Source organism: Dipodomys ordii, unplaced genomic scaffold (genome assembly GCF_000151885.1).
Source record: "Dipodomys ordii isolate 6190 unplaced genomic scaffold, Dord_2.0 Scaffold11, whole genome shotgun sequence".
NCBI lineage: Eukaryota > Metazoa > Chordata > Mammalia > Rodentia > Heteromyidae > Dipodomys > Dipodomys ordii.
The window spans coordinates 1114212-1137386 of record NW_012267227.1 but is presented as its reverse complement, the minus strand read 5'-3'; the positions used below and the strand labels follow the sequence as shown (position 1 = coordinate 1137386).

Below are 23175 nucleotides of genomic sequence, written 5' to 3'. Positions count from 1 at the left end.
CGGTCTCTCCTGCCCGGGCTGGCTTTGAACCGCGATCCTCAGATCTCAGCCTCCTGAGTAGCTAGGATTACAGGCGTGAGCCACCAGCGCCCGGCTCAGTCTTTTTTTTTTTTAATCAGTCATGGGGGCTTGAACTCTGGGCCTGGGCGCTGTCCCTCAGCTTTTCAGCTCAAGGTGAGCACTGTATCACTTGAGCCACAGCACCACTTCCGGCTTTTTCTGCTGATGTGGTGGTGAGCAATCGAACCCAGGGCCTCAGGCATGCAAGGCAAGCACTCTACCACTGAGCCACCTTCCTAGCCCCTCTCCCTGAGCGTTTTTGTGCGCACAGCCCACGCTCTACCATTGAGTCACAGTTCCACTTCTGGGATTTTTGGTAGTTAATTGGAGATAAGACTTGTCCAGATTTTCCTGCCCAGGCTGGCTTTGAACTGTGGTCCTCAGGTCTCAGTCTTCTGAGTAACTTGAATTACAGGTCTGAGCCACTGGCGTCTGGCACATTACTTAAGTTTTCTGTATGGTGAAGAACATGTAGTGTATGCATGAAGCTGACTTTAGGATTACATTTAACTAGATGTCTCTGTTGACTTAGCCCTGTGCTAACCCAGAACCTAACACACACCTGTGTTACCTCTAGCCATGTCTTCAGGGACTGACTTTTGGATCATGTTTACTCCAGTGTAAGCAAATGAGCAAGAGAGGCAGGGGAAATAGGAGACATACAGCATAAGTCGTCTTGGAGAAAAGAGGAGAGTCCATTGCTCAACCCCGTGTACCTCAGTTCTTATCTCTGGAAATCTAGAGACAATAACATTTGTCCTACCTCTCGAGGATTCGGAAATCCATTGGCCATGATAATTTTCTTGTAGTATTGAACTGAAGCCTTGGGATAGCGAGGCTTATTCCTGATGTTAAATTCAACGTAGTAGAATCCGTATCTATCTGCGTAGCCTCTCTCCCATTCAAACTCATCCAGCAGAGACCAGGAAATGTACCCTTTTATATTAACTCCATCTTTGATAGCTGTAAAAACACATCATCCCATTTTTTTTTACTGGCCCTGGGGCTTGAACTCAAGGCCTGGGAGCTATCTCTAAGCTTCTTTTGCTCAACGATAGCACTCTACTACTTGAGCCACAGTGCCATTTCTGTCTTTTTCTAAGTAGTTTATTGGAGGTAAGAGTCTCATGCACTCTTCTGCCTGGGCTAGCTCTGAACCATGATCCTCAGATCTCAATCTCCTGAGTAGCTAGGATTATGTAAGCTACCAACACCTGGCCTAACACAGTACTATTTTTCTTAGTAAATAAAATCTGTTAAAAATGGGATGACAGCCAGGCGCTGGTGGCTCATACCTGTAATCCTAGCAACTCAGAAGGCTGAGATCTGAGATTCAAGGTTCAAAGCCAGGCAGGAAAGCCTGACCACCAGGAAACTGGAAGTGGTGCTGTGGCTCCAAATGGTAGAGTGCTAGCCTTGAATGAAAAAGATCAGGGACAGCGCCCAGGTTCTGAGTTTAAGCCCCACAACCAACAACAACAAAAACAGCATTGTGCAGGTAATATTAAACTTCTAGGGCTAGGAATATGGCTTAGTGGTAGAGTGCTTGCCTAGCATGCATGAAGCCCTGGGTTTGATTCCTCAGTAGCACATATACAGAAAAAGCTGGAATTGGCGCTGTGGCTCAAGTGGTAGGGTGCTAGCCTTGAGCAAAAGACACTCAGGGACAGTGCCCAGGTCCTGAGTTCAAGCTCCAGGACTCAGGGGGAAAAACAAAACCAAACTTCTATTGTTCTGGTGGAGGGTTTTTGGTGCCAGTACTGGGGCTTGAATTCATGCGTCTTGCCTAGCTTTACACTCAAGGCTAGCGCTCTACCACTTGAGCCACAGCGCCACTTCTGTCTTTTTGTTTTTTGTCTGGTTAAGTGGAGATGAGTCTCTCCGTTCATCCCTTGTGTGGGCTGGTTTTGAACTGCCATCCTCAGATCTCACCCTCCTGAGAAGCTAGGTTTATAGGTGTGAGCCACTGGTGCCCTGCTTTAATTTCTGAGATGTCAAAGCAAGTTTTAGTTGCTCATAGGTGCTCTTGAGTTTGGCCTAGACTAAACAGGAGGTGTGGAGGGGAGTAGGGCACCACTCACCTTTCAGCATTTCGTTAATGTAGCCTCTGAGATACTGGATTCTCCACTCATCACACAGCTGAGTGCAATGCGACTGCTGAGGGGCTCCGTTTTCCATCACGTAAATGGGGGGACTGCCATATTGGGTCTGAAAGGGAGCCACAGTAATGAACAGCTTCAAGACTGATGCACAGGTGGGTTTCTCGGCCACAGGCTCACATGACCACAGAAAGTCAGGGCTCCACATTCTAATGAAGTGCACATTGACACACAGTAAGTGTGTCAGCTTAGAGACGAATGAAACTGGAGGTGTAGAGTTTCTGTGGAAGCATATATTGCATATCTTTTTCTATAACTTGACCTGGCTGGAGGAGAAATGTACTTCCTGTCTTGTTCTTTCCCATGTGTTTCTATCTCAGGTGAGACGGGCAAGAAAAAACCTAGAGCTAGCCAGGCACCTGAAGCTTGTGCCTAACTACTTAGGAGGCTAAGATCTGAGATCCACTGTTCAAAGCTAGCCTGGATAGAAAAATCTGTGAGACTTTTTTTTTTTTAACCAATCCTGAAGCTTGAACTCAGGGCCTGGGCACTGCTCTTGAGCCTCTCTGGGCTCAAGGCAAATGCTCTACCACTTGAGCCACAGCGCCGCTTCCAGCTTTTTCTGTGTATGTGGGACTGAGGAATCAAACCCAGGGCTTCATGTATGCACTCTACCACTGAGCCACATCTCCAGCCCCCTGTGAGACTTATCTCCAATGAAGTTGCAAAAAGCCAAAAGGGGAGCTGTGGCTTAAGTGGTAGAGCACTAGCCTTGAGCAAAAAAAAAGCTCAGGGACAGTGCCCAGGCCTTGAATTAAAGCTCCAGGAATGGCACACAAGAAAAAATTCTAGGGCTGATTGTGCATGTAGGAATGGTCAGTCTCCTTAGACCTTGTTCTACCAGGCCTGTGAGTAGTCCCCTCAGAAGCTAGGGTCCAACATAGGTAGCTGGATTTCATTGTCCCTCAGTGTTTAAATGTAATCACCTGAGTTTAAATACAGGATGTAACTGAGGAGTTAAAAACAGATGTAACTGTCTTTGGCAGCAGGTTGAACCTAGGGCCTTGTGTATACCACACCATACCCTCCCAGCCTTGTGATTTACTGTGTGTGTGTGTACGCATGTGTGGGTGCGTGCACATACATGTCTATACTAGGGTTTGAATTCAGGGCCAGGGAACTATCCTTTTGCTTTTTGGATCAAGACTGGTACTCTACCACTTGAGCTACAGCTCCACTTCCAGCTTTTTGCTGACTATTTAGAGATGAGTCTCATGGGCTTTCCTGCTCTGGCTGGCTTCACACTGTCTCCTTATATAGTTTAGGGTGACAGGCCTGAACCACCAGCATGTAGCTTTATTTTGTTTTTGAGATAGAGTCTCCCTAACTGTTCCCAGGTTGGCCTCAAACACTCAGTCTTCTTGCCTTCATCTTGAAGAGCCAGGATTATAGATTGTGGTGCTGTGACACTGCCAGGCTAGGTAGGTAGGTAGGTTAGCAATGCTACGTACCTGAGCAAAGTTCAGGAGCCTCCTAAATCCCCAGGGCACAGAATAGAGCCATTTGGACCCCAGATCTGGCCAGGTGGGGTCAACAAACTCTATTAAGTCACGGTCGTTGTGGTAGCTGGGTCCCTGGCGGGAAGGGAAGTGCCTTTCCGTGATGTATCTTGTCGTAAAGTGACCCAGTCCCAGGAAGTCAGCTGTGCCTTTCATGTAGCTCTTCTCCTGGAGAGAGAACTCGGGCAGCCGGGACATCTCCAGCCCTTGCTCTGCGCTCTTCCTTCCTGACCAGAGGCAAGAGGGACATTGGAGGGTTGTTTGTTTGTTTTTCTCAGAAATCACTTATTGTTTTTTTTGGGGGGGGGGTCCTTTCATGGGGCCTGAACTCTGGGCCTGGGCGCTGTCCCTCAGCACTTCAGCTCAAGCTAGCGCTCTACCACTTGAGCCACAGTGCCACTTCCTGCTTTTTTCTTTTTGCTTATGTGGTGCTGGGGAATCGAACCCAGGGCCTCAGGCATGCAAGACAAACGCTCTACCACTGAGCCACCTTCCCAGCCCCAGAAATCACTTATTGTTATATTCTGTGATGAAACTACCACATTGACATAAAATATTTTCCTATTTCTTCAAAACAGATAACATAACAGGTGCTGGTGGCTCACGCCTAGAATCCTAACTTCTCAGGAAGCTGAGATCTAAGGATCACAGGTGAAAGCCAACCTAGGCGAGGAAAGTCCATGAGACTCTTCTCGCCGATCAACTACTAAAAAGCCCGAAATAGAACTGTGCTCAAGTGGTAGAACGCTAGCCTTGATATAAAAAGCTCAGGGATAGGGCCAGGACTGGCACCAAAGAAAGGGGGTGGGGGGGGAAGGACTTGAATAGACATTTCTCCAAGAAGATAGACATAAGCAATGAGCACATGAAAAGATACTTGAAGTCACTATTCATTAGAAAATACAAACCAAAGCTACAATGAGATGCCACCTACACCTACCAGGACAGCTACTGTCAAAAAAGCAAAATCCTATTTGCAACATGTTCATCGCTGCAATATTCACAATAGCAATATTCCACAATGGCCCAGATGCCCTCCAGTGGATGAGTAGATCTGAAAAATGTATCTGTACACAGTGGAATTTTACACAGCCATTAGAAAGAATAATATTACATAATTTGCAGGGAAATGGATGGACCTAGAACAAATCATGTTAAGTGAGGTACGCCAAGCTCAGAGAGACAAACCACACTTTTTTTTTCTCATTTTCAGAATGAGGATATGATCTTTAGGACGCTAAGCATTCACACATAGGCTAAAGGAGGATACCCTGAGGGGAGGAACCCAAAGGCATAAATCTTCTGAACATTTAAAATACTATTTATCAAAATGAATACTGGGGGCTGGGGATGTGGCTTAGTGGTAGAGTGCTTGCCTAGCGTGCATCAAGCCCTGGTTTCGATTCCTCAGTACCACATAAACAGAAAAGGCTGGAAGTGGTAGAGTGCTGGCCTTGAGCAAAAGAAGCTCAGGGACAGTGCCCACATCCTGAATTCAAGCCCCAGGACTGGCAAGAAAAGAAAGAAAAGAGCTGGGTGCTGGTAGCTCACACTTGTAATCCTAGCCACTCAGGATTGTGGTTCAAAAAAAGCTCAAGGGACAGTGCCCAAGCTCCAGGACTGGCAAGAAAAAAAAAAGAATTTCAGGACTGGGCACTAGTGGCTCATGCCTGTACTCTTAGCTATTCTGATGAATTTTGATGATCTCTATTCAAAGCCAGCTGGGCAGGAGCCCGTGAGGCTCTTATCTCCAATTAACTGGAAGTGGAGCTGTGGTTCAAAGTGGTAGAGTGCTACCCTTGAGCAAAAGAGCTCAGGGACAGCACCTAGGCCCTGAGTTCAAGCCCCATGACTGACAAAAGAAAAAAAAAATTCCAAGAAATGGAAACAGTTTTTTTTTTGTTGTTACTGTTGGTGGTAGTGGTGTTTTTGCTTTTTTTCCCTTTCTTCTTTTTAGGGGAGGCAATAGGACACAGAAATGGAGAGAGGAAGAGTAAACAAATGCAGTCAGGATTTTCAGCATATACTATGCAGAAAATGAACTATGTAACTTGTGGACAGGGATAGGTGAGGGAAAGCAAAGGAAGGGGTGACAATGTCCAAAAAGAAGTATACTCATTACCCGATTTATGCTAACTTCTGTACAACACCTGAATAATAATAAAATTATATATTTTTATGTTATATATTTATATTAATATATTTATATTATATTATAATAAAATTATATATTTTTTAAAAAAGATTTGGGTACAGTGGCTCATGCCTGTAATCCTAGCTACTTAGGAGGCTAAGATCTGGAGATTGCAGTTCAAAGCCAGCCAGGACAGGAAAGGCCCTGAAACTCTTATCTCAAATTAACCACCAGAAAACCAGAAGTGGTGCTGTGGCTCAAGTGGTAGAGCGCTAGCCTTGAGCTGAAGAGCTGAGGGGCAGTGCCCAGGCCCAGAGTTCAAGCCCCACAACCGACCCCAAAAAAAAAAACAGTGTAGTAGCTTGGCTTACCAATATGATCCTTCATGACTTGGGGATAGTCACCCGCGTAAATGGGGTTGGCGAACCAGCCCAGGCAAAATTGTAGGTATCTCTCAGCTGCCTCTATGTCCTTGAGTCTGTTCATGTCCACAGGCTCCCCCCAGTCACAGGTCAGCGAAATCCCCACCACACCTTGAGAAAGAAAAGGAGGGATGGGTAGGGGGTAACAATGCTCGGTAGGAAATTACTCATTACCTTACTCATGAAACTATAGGTCCTGGTGCTTGAACTCTGGGCCTGGGCGCTGTCCCTCAGCTCTTCAGCACAAGGCTAGCGCTCTACCACTTGAGCCACAGCACCACTTCACTTCCGGTTTTCTGAGTGGTTTATTGGAGATAGGAGTTTCCTGGACATTCCTGCCCAGGCTGGCTTTGAACCATGATCCTCAGATCTTAGCCCCCTGAGTAGCTAGAATGTCTGCACAGTATCTTTACAATAAAAAATATATTTAAAAGAAAAAGGGGGCTAGGAAGTGGGGTGACATTGCTTCTGTGAGCTTATATCTATTATCTAAAGTTTGTCAAAGACCAGGATTCAAACTTCTTTCTTTTTTGCTGGTCCTGGGGCTTGAACCCAGAGCCTGGGCAGTGTCCCTGAGCTCCTTTTGCTCAAGGATAGTGCTCTACCACTTGAGCCACAGCACTCACAGTGATTCATTGTGGTCTCATGGAATGTCCTGCCCTGGGTTGGCTTCCAACTGTGATCCTCATAGCTCCGCCCCCTGAGTAGCTAGGATGACAGGTGTGAGCCCACCAGCGCCTGACTCAGACTCTTGAACTGATGCTTTCACTCATTGGCTGACAGTCTACCACCTGAGCCATGCTTCAAAACCAAGCTCTCCCTATGAGGCCTAGGCTGGCCTGGAACCCTCCCTCCTCCCGCCTGCACCCCTGAGTACCACATGTCTGCTCCCATGTGCAGTGGGGCTTACCATGCTGCTTGCTGCGCCACGTGGTGTTGTAAGCATGCCAGGCTTGGGCGTGTGCCTGCAAGAGGAGGAGGGATGCATAGCTGGCCGACTCCAGTTCTTTCTCCCTCACCACTGGGATGACCTTACTTAACTATTTTTTTTCTTTTTTGTTGGCCCTGGGGTTTGAACTCAGGACCTGGGCGCTGTCCCTGAGCTTTTCTACTCAAGGCTAGAAAGAGCTCTACCACTTAAACCTGTCTTTCATAGATAAGAAAGTCTGAAAAGCCACCTGAATTTTTTTTTGGGGGGGGTCCGGTTGTGGGGCCTGAATTCTGGGCCTGGGCGCTGTCCCTCAGCTCTTCAGCTCAAGGCTAGCGCTCTACCACTTGAACCACAGCGCCACTTCCGGCTTTTTTCTTTTTGCTTATGTAGTGCTGAGGAATTGAACCCAAGGTCTCATGCAGCAAGGCAAGCACTCTACCACTGAGCCACCTTCCCAGCCCAGCCACCTGCATTATTATAGACATGTTCACAGCTCCACCTTTTAAATATTCCACTTAAGAACTCACAAGGCAGGCTGGGAATGTGGCTTAGTGGTAGAATGCTTGCCTAGAATACATGAAGCCCTGGGTTCTGTTCCTTAGTACCATATAAACAGAAAAGACTGAAGTGGTGCTGCGGCTCAAGTGGTAGAGTGCTAGCCTTGAGCTAAAGAAGCTCAGGGACAGTGCCCAGACCAAGAGTTCAAGCCTCAGGGCTGGCGAGAAAACAACAAACAAAAAAAAGGAGCAAAATGTAGAAAGAATGCCATGAGTTTGAGCATCTGCTGTTCACCAGTGACCTCCCAACCTTAACACCTCGCCCGCTTTCTGCTAAGTGTCCCTTGGGACCAATCCCCTTGGGTCTGTGCCCTGATCCTCAGTCACCATCACTGGCATCCACATCTAGGTCCTATAAATGACCTAATTTCCTCCTGCCACTTAGCTTATGCTTATGACACCTGCTGTCACTCAGCCACCTCGTTCTGTGGACAGCCTCATCGCTCATGGAAGATTTCAGCCCTTTCCTCCCATCACTATCCCTCCAACTATGGACCCACAGGTAACACAATGCACAGGTGCACAGGAGAATGTGAGCCCATTAGATTACTATAATCTGAGCCCCAGTGGCTCATGCCTGGAATCTTTACCACTCAGAAGGCTGAGCTCTGGGGATCATAAGTCAAAGCCATGAGCAGGAAAGTCCAGGAGACCCTCCTTTCCAATAAGCTAGCAAAAAGCCAGAAATGGAGTTATGGCTCAAGTGGTAGAGAGCCAGCCTTGAGCAAAACAGCTAAGGGACAGTACCTAAGCCTTGTGTTCAAGCCCCAGTGTGGCACGTACATGTGCACACACACACACACACACACACACATGAAAAGCACTTAAACGTGTCAGTTATAGTGATGTGAATGCAAGCTGGAGAGGATCAGCAGAGGCTCAGACTCCTGGGGCAGATGCCTCCCTGCCCTGCAGCCCAGCCGCCTCTCCCCGCTCCCTGCAAAGATCAATGATCAGGCTTACCTTAAGGATGTGGTGTGCTACCTTGTACAGGCCGGTGCCGGGCAGCCTCAGGCCTGGAGCGTGGTGGCCCGTCTCATAGCCCTTCTCCACCATTGCCTATGGGAACAGCAAGTGGGGATCACACCACCAGTGGGAAGGAGCAGAGAGCCCCCCTCCCACCCCTGGCTTCCCCACGTGAAGAGGGACCCTGCTTACCCGAGGATCGCTGAAAGTGACCCAGTGCTTCACTCGGTCCCCAAAGGCCTCAAAGCACAGGTTGGCATAGTCGCTGAAGTAGCCGGCCATGCTTACATTCTGCCACCCACCATATTTGACCTGGAGCAGCTGCCAACACAGAGAGAAGCTGGGGCCCCCGGGAGAGATGAGGCCTTGAACAATCTGACAGAGGAAGTGATTTCTACAAACCAGGCAACACCCAAGTGGGAGACTTCTGCTTGCAAGGAACCTACCTGGCATTTGGATAGTGAGATCTTCTACTGGGCTCACGCCTGTCATCCTAGCTACTCTGAGGCTGAGATTTGAGGATCAGGGTTCAAAGCCAGCCGGGGCAACAAAGTCAGTGAGACTCTTATCGCCAATAAACTACTCAAGCTGGAAGTGGCGCTGTGGCTCAAGTGGTAGATGCTAGCCTTCAGCAAAAGAAGCCGAGGGACAGTGCCCAGACCCAGAGTTCAAGCCCCAGTTTTCCCCCACCACCAAAAAAAATAAAATCCTTTAAAAACAAAAAACAAATGAGAGCCAGATGTCAATGGCTCAAGCCTATAATTCTAAGCTACTCAGGAAGCTGAGATCTGAGGATCATGGTTCCTGAGATTCTGATCTCCAATTAACTACCAAAGAGCCTGAAATAGAAAAAGAAAGAGAGAAGGAAAGGAAGGAGGGAGGGTAAAGTCTGACTGGGGATTTTGAGGTCCCTATGTAAGTTAGAGGACAAATCTTGGAAACCTGACCTCTGCACAGATGCCTTTAGGTTAGAGTGGGGGCCCTACTTTTTTGGAGAGCAGGTGAGTTTGGAGAAGGCTAGGATTGGAGGGCAGCTGGGGACCTCCAATGTGGAGCCCAGGTGACTGGAGATAGGTTTGTGTGTAGGTTGAGCCACCAAGAGGCCTGTAAGCCTGGACTGCAGGAGGGAGCCAAACTAGCTCTAGGGAGGCTGAGATCTAGAGGATTGAGATTCAAGGCCAGCCTAGCAAGTTGAGTTGCTTTTGCTCAAAGCTAATGCTCTACCATTTCAGCCATACCTCTGCTTACAGCTTTTTGGTAGTTAATTAGAGATGAAGCTCTTGGACTTTCCTGCCCAGGCTAGCTTCAAACTAGGATCCTCAAATCTCAGCTTCTGGAGTAACTAGGATTATAGGCATGAGTCACCGGCATCCAGCTGTTTATTTTTAAGACAGAATTTCACTATAATGCCCAGTCTGGTCTGGAATTTTTGTTCCTCTTGCTTCAGATGCCTGAGTGCTGGAATTAGAGGCATACCCCAATCAGGCCCTGCTAAAGTTCCGTTCTTTATAAGTCATTCAGTCTGTGGTATTGCGTCCGAGTAGCACAATAGGCTAAGACTGAATTGGAGAGACCGCTTCACTCACGGAGCCCAGACCCCCTGTCTCTGCCCCAGTGCCAGGCTTCCGGCTCCCTGCTGAGCCAGGCTTCCCCCCCCCCCAGCCTGCCTGGCCCTCACCTGCGGCAGGTCCCAGTGGTACAACGTGACGATGGGGGTGATGTTGCTCTTCAGCAGGGCATCGATCAAATTGCTGTAGAACTCGATCCCTTTCTCATTCACCTGCTCAGCTGCAAGCAAAGAAGATGGGCTAGAGATGTGGCTTAGTGGTCGAGCACTTGCTTAGCATGCATGAAGCCCTGGGTTCCAGTCCTCAGTACCACATACACAGAAAAAGCTGGAAGTGGCTCAAGGGATAGATGCTAGCTTTGAGCAAAAGAAGAGGAGGAGAACATGACTCTACCAGAAAGGATGTCAGCCTTACCTTCTAGGTGCAGCAGCCCCGGGCCCTGGGGCTCTTCACAAATTGCCGGGACCCTTGGCCTAACCAGCATCCTGTGTCTCATAGAGAATCCTTTCTTTCTGAGCCGGTTCTGGGGCTTGAATTCAGGGCCTAGCCTAGCTTTTGCACTCAAAGGCTGGTGCTGTACCACTTGAGCCACAACTCCACTTATGGCTTTTTGGATGAGGTTCATTGGAGATAAGAGTCTCAGATTTTCCCGCTCTGGGCTGGCTTAGAACCCCCAATCCTCAGATCTCAGCTTCCTCAGTAGCTCGGATGACAGGCATGAGCCACCTGCTTCCCAGGGGGCCTTTCAGATGTCTGGGAGCTCCATTCCCTACAGAATCTCCACCCCCAACACTGTGGTGTCCCTGCAGAACCTCCCCGGACTGCCCTGGCTCACCTCGGATACCGGTGGGCAGGAGCCGGGGCCAAGACAAGGAGAATCGGTAGTGAGTAACTTGAAGCTCCCGAAGCAGAACTATGTCCTCCTGTAGAGACAGGGGCGAGGCCACCAGATAAGCGGGAGGGGAAAGCGGAGGCCACAGAGCCTACAGCCCTGCCAAGGCTCTAAGTGGGAGAGGAAAAATCTGCCTCCTCTGCCTGGAATAGGGGGAAGAACACCTCCCCCCCTGTGGCTGTGCTGTGGGGTGGGGATGGGCACCTGTGGCTCACACTTCTAATCCTAGCTACTCAGGAGGCTGAGAGCTGAGGATTGCAATTTGAGGCCAGTCTGGGCAGGAAAGTCTCAGAGACTTATCTCTAATAAACCACTAGTGGAGCTAGTGGTTTAAGCCCCTTAAGCCAGTAGTGGAGCTGTGGCTTAAGTGGTAGAATGCTAGCTCTGAACAACGAAAAAAAGGCTCAGGGACAGCACCCAAGCTGTGAGTGCAGGCTTTAAGACTAGGGCTGGGAAGGTGGCTCAGTGGTAGAGCGCTTGCCTTGCATGCATGAGGCCCTGGGTTCGATTCCTCAGCACCACATAAGCAAAAAGAAAAAAGCCAGAAGTGGCGCTGTGGCTCAAGTGGTAGAGCGCTAGCCTTGAGCTGAAGAGCTGAGGGACAGCGCCCAGGCCAGAGTTCAGGCCCATGACTGGACCCCCCTCCCCCCCAAAAAAAGACTAGAAGAAAAAGAAAGAAAGAGAAGGAGGGAGGGAGAGAGGAAGGGAGGAAGGAAGGAAGGAAGGAAGGAAGGAAGGCCTATCAGAGTATTCTAATAAACTTGAATATAAATCCCCCAAGAAGCCAATCCAAGAAAGGGGCTGCGGAGAAGCTAGTCCCACCCCCTACACAGGGTCACAAGCAAGCCACGGGCAGGGACCAGGCCTTCAGAGAACTCTGACCTCCGTTGCTGTGTTTCCTTCTCCTCCATCTCAGACTTCTTTGGCCACACTGTGTACAGGATGGGTTTTTGTTGTTTGTTTATTGTACCCATAGTGGGGCTTGAACTCATGCTATGGCTTGGCTTTTTCCCTCAAGGCTGTCTGTCGACCGCTTGAGCCACACCTCCACTTCCAGCTTTCGCCTACTTAACTGACAACAGGAGTTTTATGGCCTGGGCTGGTTTTGAACCTGGATCCTCCGATCTCAGCCTCCTTGAGTAGCTAGGATTACAGGCGTGAGCCACTCGCACCCAGCTGGCTAGATACAGGGTGTTTGGCATAGCATCAGGTTGCTTGTCAAATAGACTCCCCGACTCTTTGGCAGGCTGGCACACAGCACCCCGCCCCAAGCCCTCACTCACCTGAACCTCGTAGTAGCCATCGCAGGCCTCGTCTGCCGTGCTGTCCCCGAGCACCTTCCCGGGCCCGCTGTGCGTGAAGGCATCCCAGATGCTAGCTCCTTTCCCGTCCTGGTCCCAGGCGCCCTCCATCTGGTAGGCAGAACTGCCCACACCCCAGGAGAAGCCTGGGCCATGGACCGCCTGTCTCATCCAGAGCTCTGCCTCCCCACTTCAGGGCACCCCCCTCCCTCAACTTCCCTGGCTCCCTGGCATTGGGTTCATTGAAAACATTTTTGAGCCAGTGATTCATGTTGAGAATCAAGCTACTTAGGGTTCTAAGATACAGAGGAGCGATTGCAAAAAGCTAGGTTGGAGGCTCAAGTGGTAGAATACCAGCCATGGTGAGGCCCTGAGTTCAAACCCAGGTCCTGGCCCTCCTCAAAAAAAAAAAAAAGCAAAACGGAGGCACAATTTTTAGTTCACCTTGCTATTCATTATCTGTGTACATTTTAGTAATTAAAAAAAATCTTAGTTGGGCTGGGATGTAGCTCAGTGGCAAAGCGCTTGCCTAGCAAGCGCAACGTCCTGGGTTCGATCCCCAGTACCAAAAAAGAAAAGACAAAAAAAAAAATCTTAGTAAGCCAGGCGCCAGTGGCTCATGCCTATAATCCTAGCTACTCAGGAGGCTGAGATCTGAGGATCACGGTTCAAAGCCAGCCAGGGCAGGAAAGTCCGTGAGACTCTTATCTTCAATAAACCACTTAGAAAACTGGAAGTGGTACTGTGGCTCCAGTGGTAGAGCGCTCGCCTTGAGCTGAAAAGCTCAGGGACAGCACCCAGGCCCAGAGTTCAAACCCCATGACTGACTAAAAAAAAAAGAAAGAAATCTAGGACTAGGAATGTGGCTTAGTGATAGAGTGCTTGCCTAGCATGTATAAATCCTTGGGTTCAAGTCCTCAGTACCACATAAACAGAAAAAGCCAGGAGTGGTGCTGTGGCTCAAGTAGTAGAGAACTAGCCTTGAGCAAAAGAAGCTCAGGGACAGTGCCCAGGCTCTGAGTTCAAGTCCCAGGACTGGCAAAAAAAAAAAATCTAGGGGCTGGGGAAGGTAGCTTAGTTGATAGAGCATTTGCTTAGCATGCATGAAATCTTAGATTCAAACACACACACACACACACACAATGTGTTAGAAACATATTTTACAACAGTTACATGGAAGTATGTGTCTCTTATCAGTCAGGAAGCTAAAAGCACCAAATTCCTTGCCACAGACAATCAGATGGTCAGACAGACAGACATTTGGAGACAGATGAGCAGAAGAATGGACATACCGGGCGGGAAAGTTCCATAGTAGAAGGAGGCATCTTCTGGGGACCTCTTGCTTGTGGCTCCCAGCCCAGGTACCAGCGGGAGCACACACCACAGCGTGAGCACCCACCGTGGCTTCATGGTGCCCAGGCCTCCTCCATACTGGAGAAAAGCACCTGTGCAGGTCACTGGCCAGACTGGGGGTGGGGAGGACACAAATGGGGGACACTTGGTTTGTACCCACAGATGAGCCCATGTGTACACTGGCCCCTGGTGGGACACTGAACAGGAGACCAAGCCAGGCCTAGCAAGCACTGGGTTGAATGGGTTAAGGCTCCAAACCAAGCTGGTCTGAAGAGGCAGACCCAGCCCTCACCCCTCCAGCCCCTCCCTCCAGCTCTTCCCCAGGGGAGCTCCAAGTCCAATGCCAACAGGCCCGAGTGTCAGGGTGAATTCCTTCCTATTGACCCAGCCCAGGCAGCTCACCCAGGGTTGCTCTCGGATCCCAGATCCAGATCCCCTGCTCTCTCGGATCCAGTGTGCGCCACCCCCCCAGAGTGCAGAGAAGGCTCTGGTTGGGGGGTGTGGCCCATGGCCTGATCCTCACAGAGGGGCCTGATGGAGTGCTGAGCTGGCAATGCCGCCTGACTCAGCAATGCCCTTGGCCCTGGGCCCTGGGCCTCCAGCTGCCCCCTCCCGGGGTAGATGGGCAGCAAAGACAGGACAGGGGGCCAGTCCTCTGATCCTTTAGACCTGATTTCCCACCGTCAGCCCCTCCCTGCTGGACTGCATGGAAATCTCTGTGATTTATGAAAGTTGATTTTCCCACTTCAGCCTCTTCTCTTGGGACTCTTGTTTTTGTCAGTGTCGGGGCTTGAACTCTGGGCCTGCGCACTGTCCCAGAGCTCTTCAGCTCAAGGTGAGCACTCTACCACTTGAGCCACAGTGCCACGTACAGTTTTCTGGTGGTTTATTGGAGAGGAGTCTCCTGGCCTTTCCTGTCCGGGTTGGCTTTGAACCATGATCCTCAGATCTCGGCCTCCTGAGTAGCTAGGATTATAGGTGTGAGCCACTGGTACCTGGCTCTTGGGACTCTTGTATCCATACTTCACTCTGGCCTCCAACCTGTAATCACCTTTCCTGTAGATAATCCCTACTCCTGCCCCTGAACTCAGTCCTCAGATTCCCTGTTGCGCTGTTCTCTTGCTGTGGATCCCTTAACTGGAAGCCTGACCTGTGAACTGGTTGATTCTTCTCCGTGAATCCTACAAGTCTTCCATAGACAGCACCTTCAACGAAGTCGGGTGTTTATCTGTCAGACACCCTGCCTTACTCACCCAGTCTCACCACGGTGGCCCAGAGGGCCCTTAGTGGTATAAGATGAAGCCAGGCACCGATGGCTCACACCTTTAATCGTAGCGACTCAGAAGGCTGAGATCTGAGGATCACAGTTCAGAGCCAGTTGGCACAGGCAAATCTGTAAGACTCTTATCTCCAATAAGCTAGCAAAAAGCCAGAAGTAGAGCTGTGTGTGGTTCAAGCAGGAGAGCACCAACCTTGAGTGAAAGAATTAAGGGATAGTGCCCAAGCCCTCAGTTCAAGCTCCAACACACACACACACACACACACACACACACACACACACACACACACACGGTGTGCGAATCTAAATGAACCTAAATATCACAATTATCAGTTAACCTGCTTAGAGATGAGTCTAAATACAATGATTACTGTTAACATGCTTATTTTTTTTTTCATTTTGTCTTTTTGGTTGTGGGGTCTGAACTCTGGGCCTCAGCTCTTCAGCTCAAGGCTAGCGCTCTACTACTTGAGCCACAGCGCCACTTCTGGCTTTTTCTGCTTATGTGGTGCTGAGGAATCGAACCCAGGGCCTCAGGCATACAAGGCAAGCGCTCTACCACTGAGCCACCTTCTCAGCCCAATATGCTTCATGCTGATTGAATGGGGTTTCTCACAGACAAGGTATCTTCATGGATTGCTTCATTTAGGTTTTTGTTTTGTTTTGTTTTGGGGGGGGGTCCGGTCATGGGGCCTGACCTCTAGGCTTGGGCGCTCTCCCTCAGTTCTTCAGCTCAAGGCTAGCGCTCTACCACTTGAACCACAGCACCACTTCCGGCTTTTTTTCTTTTTGCTTATATGGTGCTGAGGAATTGAACCCAGGGCCTCAGGCATGCAAGGCAAGCGCTCTACCACTAAGCTACCTTCCCAGCCCTTTCATTTAGGATTTTTTTTGTGTGTGTGGGTACCAGTTTTGGGGCTTGAACTCAGGACCTGGGCATTGTCTCTGAGTCTCTTTGTGTCCACGGCTAGTGCTCTAGCACTTGAGCCACAGTGCCACTTCTAGATTTTACTGAGTAGTTTATTAGAGGTAAGAATCTCATAGACTTTCTTGCCTGGGCTGGCTTCAAACTACAATCCTCAGATCTCAGCCTTCCCAGTAGCTAGGATTACAGGTGTCCTGGGGCTTGAACGCAGGGTCTGAGTACTGTCCCTGAGCTTACTTGCTCAAAGCTAGTGCTTTAGCACTTTGAGCTACAGCTCCACTTCTGGCTTTTTGGTGGTTCATTGAAGATAAGAATCTTATGGACTTGGGCTGGGAAGGTGGCTCAGTGGTAGAGCGCTTGCCTTGCACGCTTGAGACCCTGGATTTGATTCCTCAGTACCACATAAGCAAAAGAAAAAAGCTGGAAGTGGCGCTGTGGCTCAAGTGGTAGAACACTAGCCTTGAGCTGAAGAGCTGAGGGACAGCGCCCAGGCCCAGAGTTCAGGCCCTACAACCCCCCCCCCCAAAAAAAAAAAAAAGAATCTCATGGACTTTCTGTCACTGCTGGCTTGGAAACTCAGTCCTCAGATCTCAGCCTCCTAGGATTACAGGTGTGAGCACCAATTCCCAGCTGTGTCAGGGCTTTCTCTTTTTTTCTTTTCTGGTCATGGGGCTTGAACTCTAGGCTCTCCATGGTTTATCACAAAAAATAAAATTTAAGCTGGCTGCTGGTGACTCACGCCTGTAATCTTAGCTACTCAAGAGGCTGAGATCTGAGAATTGCAGTTCAAAGTCAGTCTGAGCAAGAAAGTCCGAGAGACTCTTATCTTCAATTAACCACCAGAAAACCGGAAATGGCACTGTGGCTGAAGTGGTAGAACGCTCGCTTTGAGCTGAAGAGCTCTGGCACAGTGCCCAGGCCCAGATTTCAAGCCCCAGGACTGACAATAGAGAGATAGATAGATAGATAGATAGATAGATAGATAGATAGATAGATAGATAGATAAATAGATTAAAGGTATGTGCTGGTGGCTCACGCCTGTAATCCTAGCCACTCAGGAGGGTGAGATCTGAGGATCACAGTTCAAAGCCAGCCTGGGCAGCAAAGTCTATGTGATTCTTTTTTTTTTTTCTGCCAGTTCTGGGGCTTGAACTTAGGGCGTGGGCACTGTCCCTGAGCTTCTTTTGCTCAAAACTAGTGCTCTACCACTTGAGCCACAGTGCCACTTCTGGCTTTTTCTATGTGATACTAGGGAACCAAACTTCGGGCTTTGTGCATGCTAGGCAGGCACCCTACCATTAAACCACATTCCCAGCTCTGTGAGATTATTATGTCCAATTAACCACCAGAAAACTGGAAGTGTCTCTGTGGCTCAAAGTGGTAAAGTGTAGCCTTGAGCAAAAAAGCTCATTTCTTCATGTCTTCTTGGGCAGGCGAAGGGCTGGGCTTGGGGCAGAGGCTGGTCTGACTGCTGGAAGACCTATACAGAGGCACTATCTTCAAGGGAAGAGCCTAAGACTCCAGAGATGTCAAGAGGAAGCCAGTTTGTGGTGCTGTCCTCAGAAGTAAGGGCTACAGTAGGCCAGGGATGAGCACAGATGTTTCCAGAAGTGATCACTAGGATCCAGAAAATTCCAGCCTCCTTTGTTGTTCACTGATCTCCAGAGTTGACTTCTCTCTCACGCATGTGCATATATGCATGTGTATATGTCTGTGTGGTACGTGTGTGGTGTGTGTTTGCTGGCCCTGGGGCTTGAACTCAGGGCTTGGACACTGTCTCTTAACTTTTAAGCTCAAGACTAGTTAGAGTACTACCATTTGAGCCACACAGCTCCACTTCTGGCCTTTTGGTGGTTAGTTGGAGATAAGGGTTTCCTAGACTTCCCTGCCTCTGGCTGACTTTGAACTTGGATTTTCAGATCTCAGCCTCTTAAGGAGCTAGGATGACAGACACAGGCCACCAGTGCTTTGTGTATTTTATTTTATTTTTTTGCCGGTTGTGGGTCTTGAACTCCGGGCCTGGGCGCTGTCCCTCAGCTCTTCAGCTCAAGGCTAGCGCTCTACCACTTGAGCCACAGCACCACTTCTGTCTTTTTTTCTTTTTGCTTATGTGGTGCTAAGGAATCGAACCCAGGGCCTCAGGCATGCAAGGCAAGCGCTCTACCGCTGAGCCACCTTCCCAGCCCGGTGCTTTGTGCATTTTAATAGTTACACAGCCTTCTGTGGCAGGTGCTCCACCAGCGCTCATCAGTCCTTGCAGAGACATGTTGGGGGTGATATTTTACTTTCACAAAGACTGTTACAATACATAACCCTGGGGATGTGAATTCCCAGCTGTATAGATTTCTACTCTTAAAAGTGGCATGGATGGATTCATTTCCATTTGCACTGAAATTGTCCTTGAGATCTAAAGTCCTTCATCTGAACGGCATCACTGTCACCGTGGCATCCTGGTATTGAGACCAGAGCTGTGGAGGTCACAGGCCCAGCTGCTCGTGGTTGGGGCAGCTCTAGTTGATCCCTGAAAACAAAACAGAACAAAAAAACCCCACCCCCAACCCCATCACCATCCCAGAGCATTCCAGTTTAGTGTATAAACCAGAAATCACTGTATAAACCAGGCTGGCCTGGTTGCTGTGGGCCTCCATTTCCAGATGGTTTTCCAACATTCTTTTCCAGTACTGGAGCTTGAACTTGGGGCCTCCTGTTTTCTCTCAGGGTCTTCTTTTTTCCCTTCCTTCCCCTTCTTTTCCCTCCCCCCCCAACTCCCTTTCTTTTCTCCTCTCGCTCTGTTGTTCTGTCTCAGTCCTGGGGTTTGAACTCAGGGCCTGGACAATATCCTTGAGCTTTTTTACTCAAGGTTGGTGCTCTACCAACTATGCCACACCTCTACTTTGTTTTTAATTTTTTTTTTTGTCGGTTGTTGGGGACTTGAACTCTGGACCTGGGCGCTGTCCCTGAGCTCTTCAGCTCAAGGCGAGAGCTCTACCACTCGAGCCACAGCGCCACTTCCGGTTTTCTGGTGGTTACTTGGAGATAAGAGTCTCACAGACTTTCCTGCCCCATCTGACTTTCAACTGTCATCCTCAGATCTCAGCCTCCTGAGTAGTTACAGGATTACAGGAGTTAGCCACCGGCACCCAGCTCTACTTTCAGTTTGTTTAGCTGAAGATAAGAGTCTCATGGAGCTGGTGGCTCACGCCTGTAATCCTAGCTATTTAGGAGGCTGAGATCTGAGGATCTTGGTTCAAAGCCAGCCTGGGCAGGAAAGTCCGTGAGGCTCTTATCTCCAATTAACCACCAGAAAACTGGAAGTGGCGCTGTGGCTCAGGTGTAGAGCACTAGCCTAGCCTTGAGCTGAGGAGTTCAGGGATGGTGTTCAGGCCCAGAATTCAAGTCCCATGACTGATCCCCTCCCTCGCCCCCCCCCCTGAAAAAAAAAAAGTCTCATGGACTTTCCTGTCCAGGCTGACTTTGAATTGAGATCCTCAGATCTCAGCCTCCTGAGTATCTGGGATTATGGGGGTAAACTCTCAGCACCCTTTCAGGTCAAGATTTTCACAACTTCAATGATTTGGAAGCTGAAGAGCCCTGTAGGGCTGGGAGAGGCCATGGTCAGTCTCTTCTCGGCTCCTCCAATCCATGCTCTCGCCTAAGAAAGGGGGCGGGGCTCCGAGATGCCAGGGCCTTTGCTGTAATTAGGAGGAGTGCGTTAATGGTCCACATAGCTCCCAGGCGACACAATCAGGAGGTGCCACAGACCTTTAAGAGGTAGAACCTGGAGGGAGGTTCTTAGGCATGGGGTGTGCATGGTTTGGGGGACCCCAGAAGGTCCTCTGCTTCCTAGCTGGGAAGAAGAGCCATGCCCTCCCTCACACTGTGATATGCCAACCCTTGCCAAAGCTGCCAAAGCAGCGGGGCCCCTTGGTCATGGGTCAGAGCCTCGAGAATAGTGAGACAAATTAAACTGTTTTTTTAAATAATGTGTTACTTGCCACAGGCATATTAAAGCTAACCTTTGCTTACTCAAGGTCAAGTACTAATTCACCACCAAACAGGAGTAAGATAACCAGATCTGTTGGGCACTGGTGGCTCACGCCTGTCATCCTAACACTCAGGAGGCTGAGATCTGAGGATGGTGGTTTGAAGCCAGCCTGGACAGGAAGGTTCATGGGACTCTTATCTCCAATTAACCACCAAAAAGCTGCAAGTGGAAGTGTGACTCAAATGGTGGAATGCTAGCTTTGAGTCAAAAAGCTAAGGCTCATACCTATAATCCTAGCTACTTAGGAAGCTGAGATCTGAGGATCGTGGTTCAAAGCCAGCCCGGGCAGGAAAAGCTATGAGACTCTTATCTCCAATAAACCACCAGAAAACCGGAAGTGGCACTGTGGCTCAAGTGGTAGAGTGCTAACCTTGAGCTGAAGAGCTGAGGGACAGCGCCCAGGCCCAGAGTTCAAGCCCCATGACTGATAACACACACAGACACACACACATGAAAGATGACCAGCTCCTTTGCTTCGCAGCCTGGAGCTCCCCTAACTCAGATAGTCCCCCCTATTTGACACTGCTTTGCCTGAACCACACATAAGGGCAGAGCCTCAGGCCTCTCCTTCAGCCCCCAAGGACTCAGAAGCTTGCGAACACTTTAAGAAAAGCAGGCCCAAATCCCTCTGTGAATCCAGCCACCCCACAAACCGCTCTTGTCTCCACCCACTGAGGCCCAGAAACCACAGGGCTGGCTTCCCCCACTTCCTGCCACATCCTGGGGCAGGCTGGCCTCCTTCTCCCCAGCCCCTGCCCCGAGGCCCAACCCCAGATCAGACTCTTCCTATTCCCTGGGTCACAGCAGCCCGCGAAAACAGGAAGTATCTGAGTCACCCCTGTCCCTGGAGGCTTTGGCTGTCCAGAGTCAGGAAAGACTCCCTAACAGCCAAGCCAATCTTATGGAGCTTTCTGATTTAGTCTGTGGGAAGCTACGTCCCCCCACCCAGCCAATGGTCCAAACTACTTCCCTCCCCATTAAATCTCTCTCTGTCTTTTCTTCCCTCCCTTGCTTCCTTCCTCCCTCCTTCCCTCCCTTCATTCCCTCCCTCACTTCTCCCTCCCTTCCTCCCTTCCTCCTTCTCTTCCCTCCCTCCCTCCCTCCCTCCCTTTCCCCCTTCCCCCCCTCCCTCCCTCCCTCCCTTCCTTCCTTCCTTCCTTTCTTCCTTTCTTCCTTTCTCTTTTTTTCCTTCCTTACTTCCTTTCTTCCTTCCTTCCTTCCTTGTGCCAGTCTTGGGACTTGAACTCAGGGCCTGGGTGCTGTCCCTAAGCTTTATTTACTTATTTTTATTCAAGGCCAGTGCTCTACTACTTGAGCCACAGCTCCACTTGTGGCCTTTTCATGGTAAATTGGTGATAAGAGTCTTACAGACTTCCCTGTTCAGACTGGCTTTGAACTGTGATCCTCAGATCTCAGCCTTCTGAGCAGTAAGGATGACAGGTGTGAGCCACCAGTACCTGGCTTTGAAGCACTTTTTTTTTTTTGTAATCATGAAACATTGAAAATTACTGAGTATTTGTCAATACAGGAGTAGATAAATTAGTATATTTTTACCAGTGGATTACTATGTGGAGAACAAATTAAATTCCTCTTTTTTTTTTTTTGGTCCATTGTGGGGCTTAAACTCAGGGTCTGGCTGCTATCCCTCAGCTCTTCAGCTCAAGGTTGGAGCTATTCCACTTTGAGCTACAAGCTCTACTTCCAGTTTTCTGGTGGTTTATTGGAGATACGAATCTCACCAACTTTCCTACTGGGGCTGGCTTTGAACGGTGGTCCTCAGCTCTCAGCCGCCTGAGTAGCTGGGGTTACAGGTGTAAGCTGTTGGCACTCAGCTAAGGGGTTCAGTTGGGTTGGTAGACTTGTCCTGACTTTAGGTCTATCAGGACCAGAAATAGCCAGCTGCTGACCCTGACTCATGGGGACCCAGAGCTTCTGTGTAACCACAGCCCTGATGCTCTAGCCATACCTCCTTCCCCACTGGAGGGTCCACTGCACCCTAGTGGACAGACCAGGTGCAGCACCTACCCTACTCTTCTTCCCTTGGCCTGTGTGGCTGTCCTGACAGGTCTTCAGCTCTGTAGTCTATGCTTGGGACAAACCAAGCTTTGGACTCTGATCTGAGGAGACAAGATGCCCCAATGAGCCCTGCCCCAGCTCGGCAAGTGGATTCGATCTCGGAGGCCTCCAAAATTTTAGGGAAGAACTTTATAGCACCCAATGATAGCCATTTTAATTGGAAAACTGTTTTTAATATTTATTTACTTATTTAGGTGCCAGTCCCGGGGCTTGGTGCTGCCCCCCAGAGCTTTTGTGCTCAAGGCTAGCCGTCTACCATTTTGAGCCACAGCTCTACATCCAGTTTTCTGGTGGTTCATTGGAGATGAGAGTCTCATGAACTTTCCTGTCAAGGCTAGCTTTGAATGTGGTCCTCAGATCTCAGTCTCCTGAGTAGCTAGAATGACAGGTAGGAGACACTGCTCTGGTCTCTGACATTTCTTGTTTAAATATTGGCAAGTTGACTCAAAGTGGTAATGTTAGCCTTGAGCAACAGAAGCTCAGGGACAGAGCCCAGGCCCAGAGTTCAAGCCCAAAGACTGGCCCATATATAAATATATATAGCCGGAAGCTGGTGGCTCACATTGTAATCTTAGCTACTCAGGAGCCTGAGATCTGAGGATTGAAGTTCAAAGCCAGCCTGGGCAGGAAAGTCTGTGAGACTCATACCTCCATTGAACCACCAGAAAACCAGAAGTGGAGCTGTGGCTCACCTTGAGCTGAAGAACTGAGAGACAGCAACCAGGCCGAGTTCAAGCCCCACAACGGACACACACACACACACACACACACACACACACACACACGGAGGCAGGAGCTGGCCTGGTAAGCCTTCCTGGAACACTTTGCCGAGCCACCGGTAGGGGGCACTCTAGCTCTATCTGGGTGACATCCTGATTTCAGTCCCTGGCAGTGTGCAGGATCCTGGTTCACAGTACTGGTTCTCAAGTGTCAGGAGACCCCTGGTGGTAGCTATTGTGTGTTCCTGCCCTCCTACCCTACCAGAGTGGGCAGGGCTGGCTTTGGGAA

The 23175-nt window shown here is 49.5% G+C and overlaps 1 protein-coding gene across 1 annotated transcript in view; it reads right to left on the bottom strand.

Annotated features, from left to right (window-relative positions):
- Lctl (lactase-like) overlaps window positions 1–13899 on the bottom strand; it is a 17853-nt gene extending 3954 nt beyond the window's left edge. The window contains exons 1-11 of the mRNA XM_013010033.1: window positions 13782–13899; window positions 12472–12635; window positions 11132–11219; window positions 10407–10516; window positions 8921–9049; window positions 8726–8821; window positions 7185–7239; window positions 6224–6385; window positions 3671–3945; window positions 2142–2268; window positions 824–1023 (exon numbers count right to left, since the gene is read on the bottom strand). Of these exons, the coding sequence (XP_012865487.1) occupies window positions 824–1023; window positions 2142–2268; window positions 3671–3945; window positions 6224–6385; window positions 7185–7239; window positions 8726–8821; window positions 8921–9049; window positions 10407–10516; window positions 11132–11219; window positions 12472–12635; window positions 13782–13899 (1524 nt within the window). The remainder of the gene's footprint in view (window positions 1–823; window positions 1024–2141; window positions 2269–3670; window positions 3946–6223; window positions 6386–7184; window positions 7240–8725; window positions 8822–8920; window positions 9050–10406; window positions 10517–11131; window positions 11220–12471; window positions 12636–13781) is intronic.
- Window positions 13900–23175: the final 9276 nt, after the last annotated feature.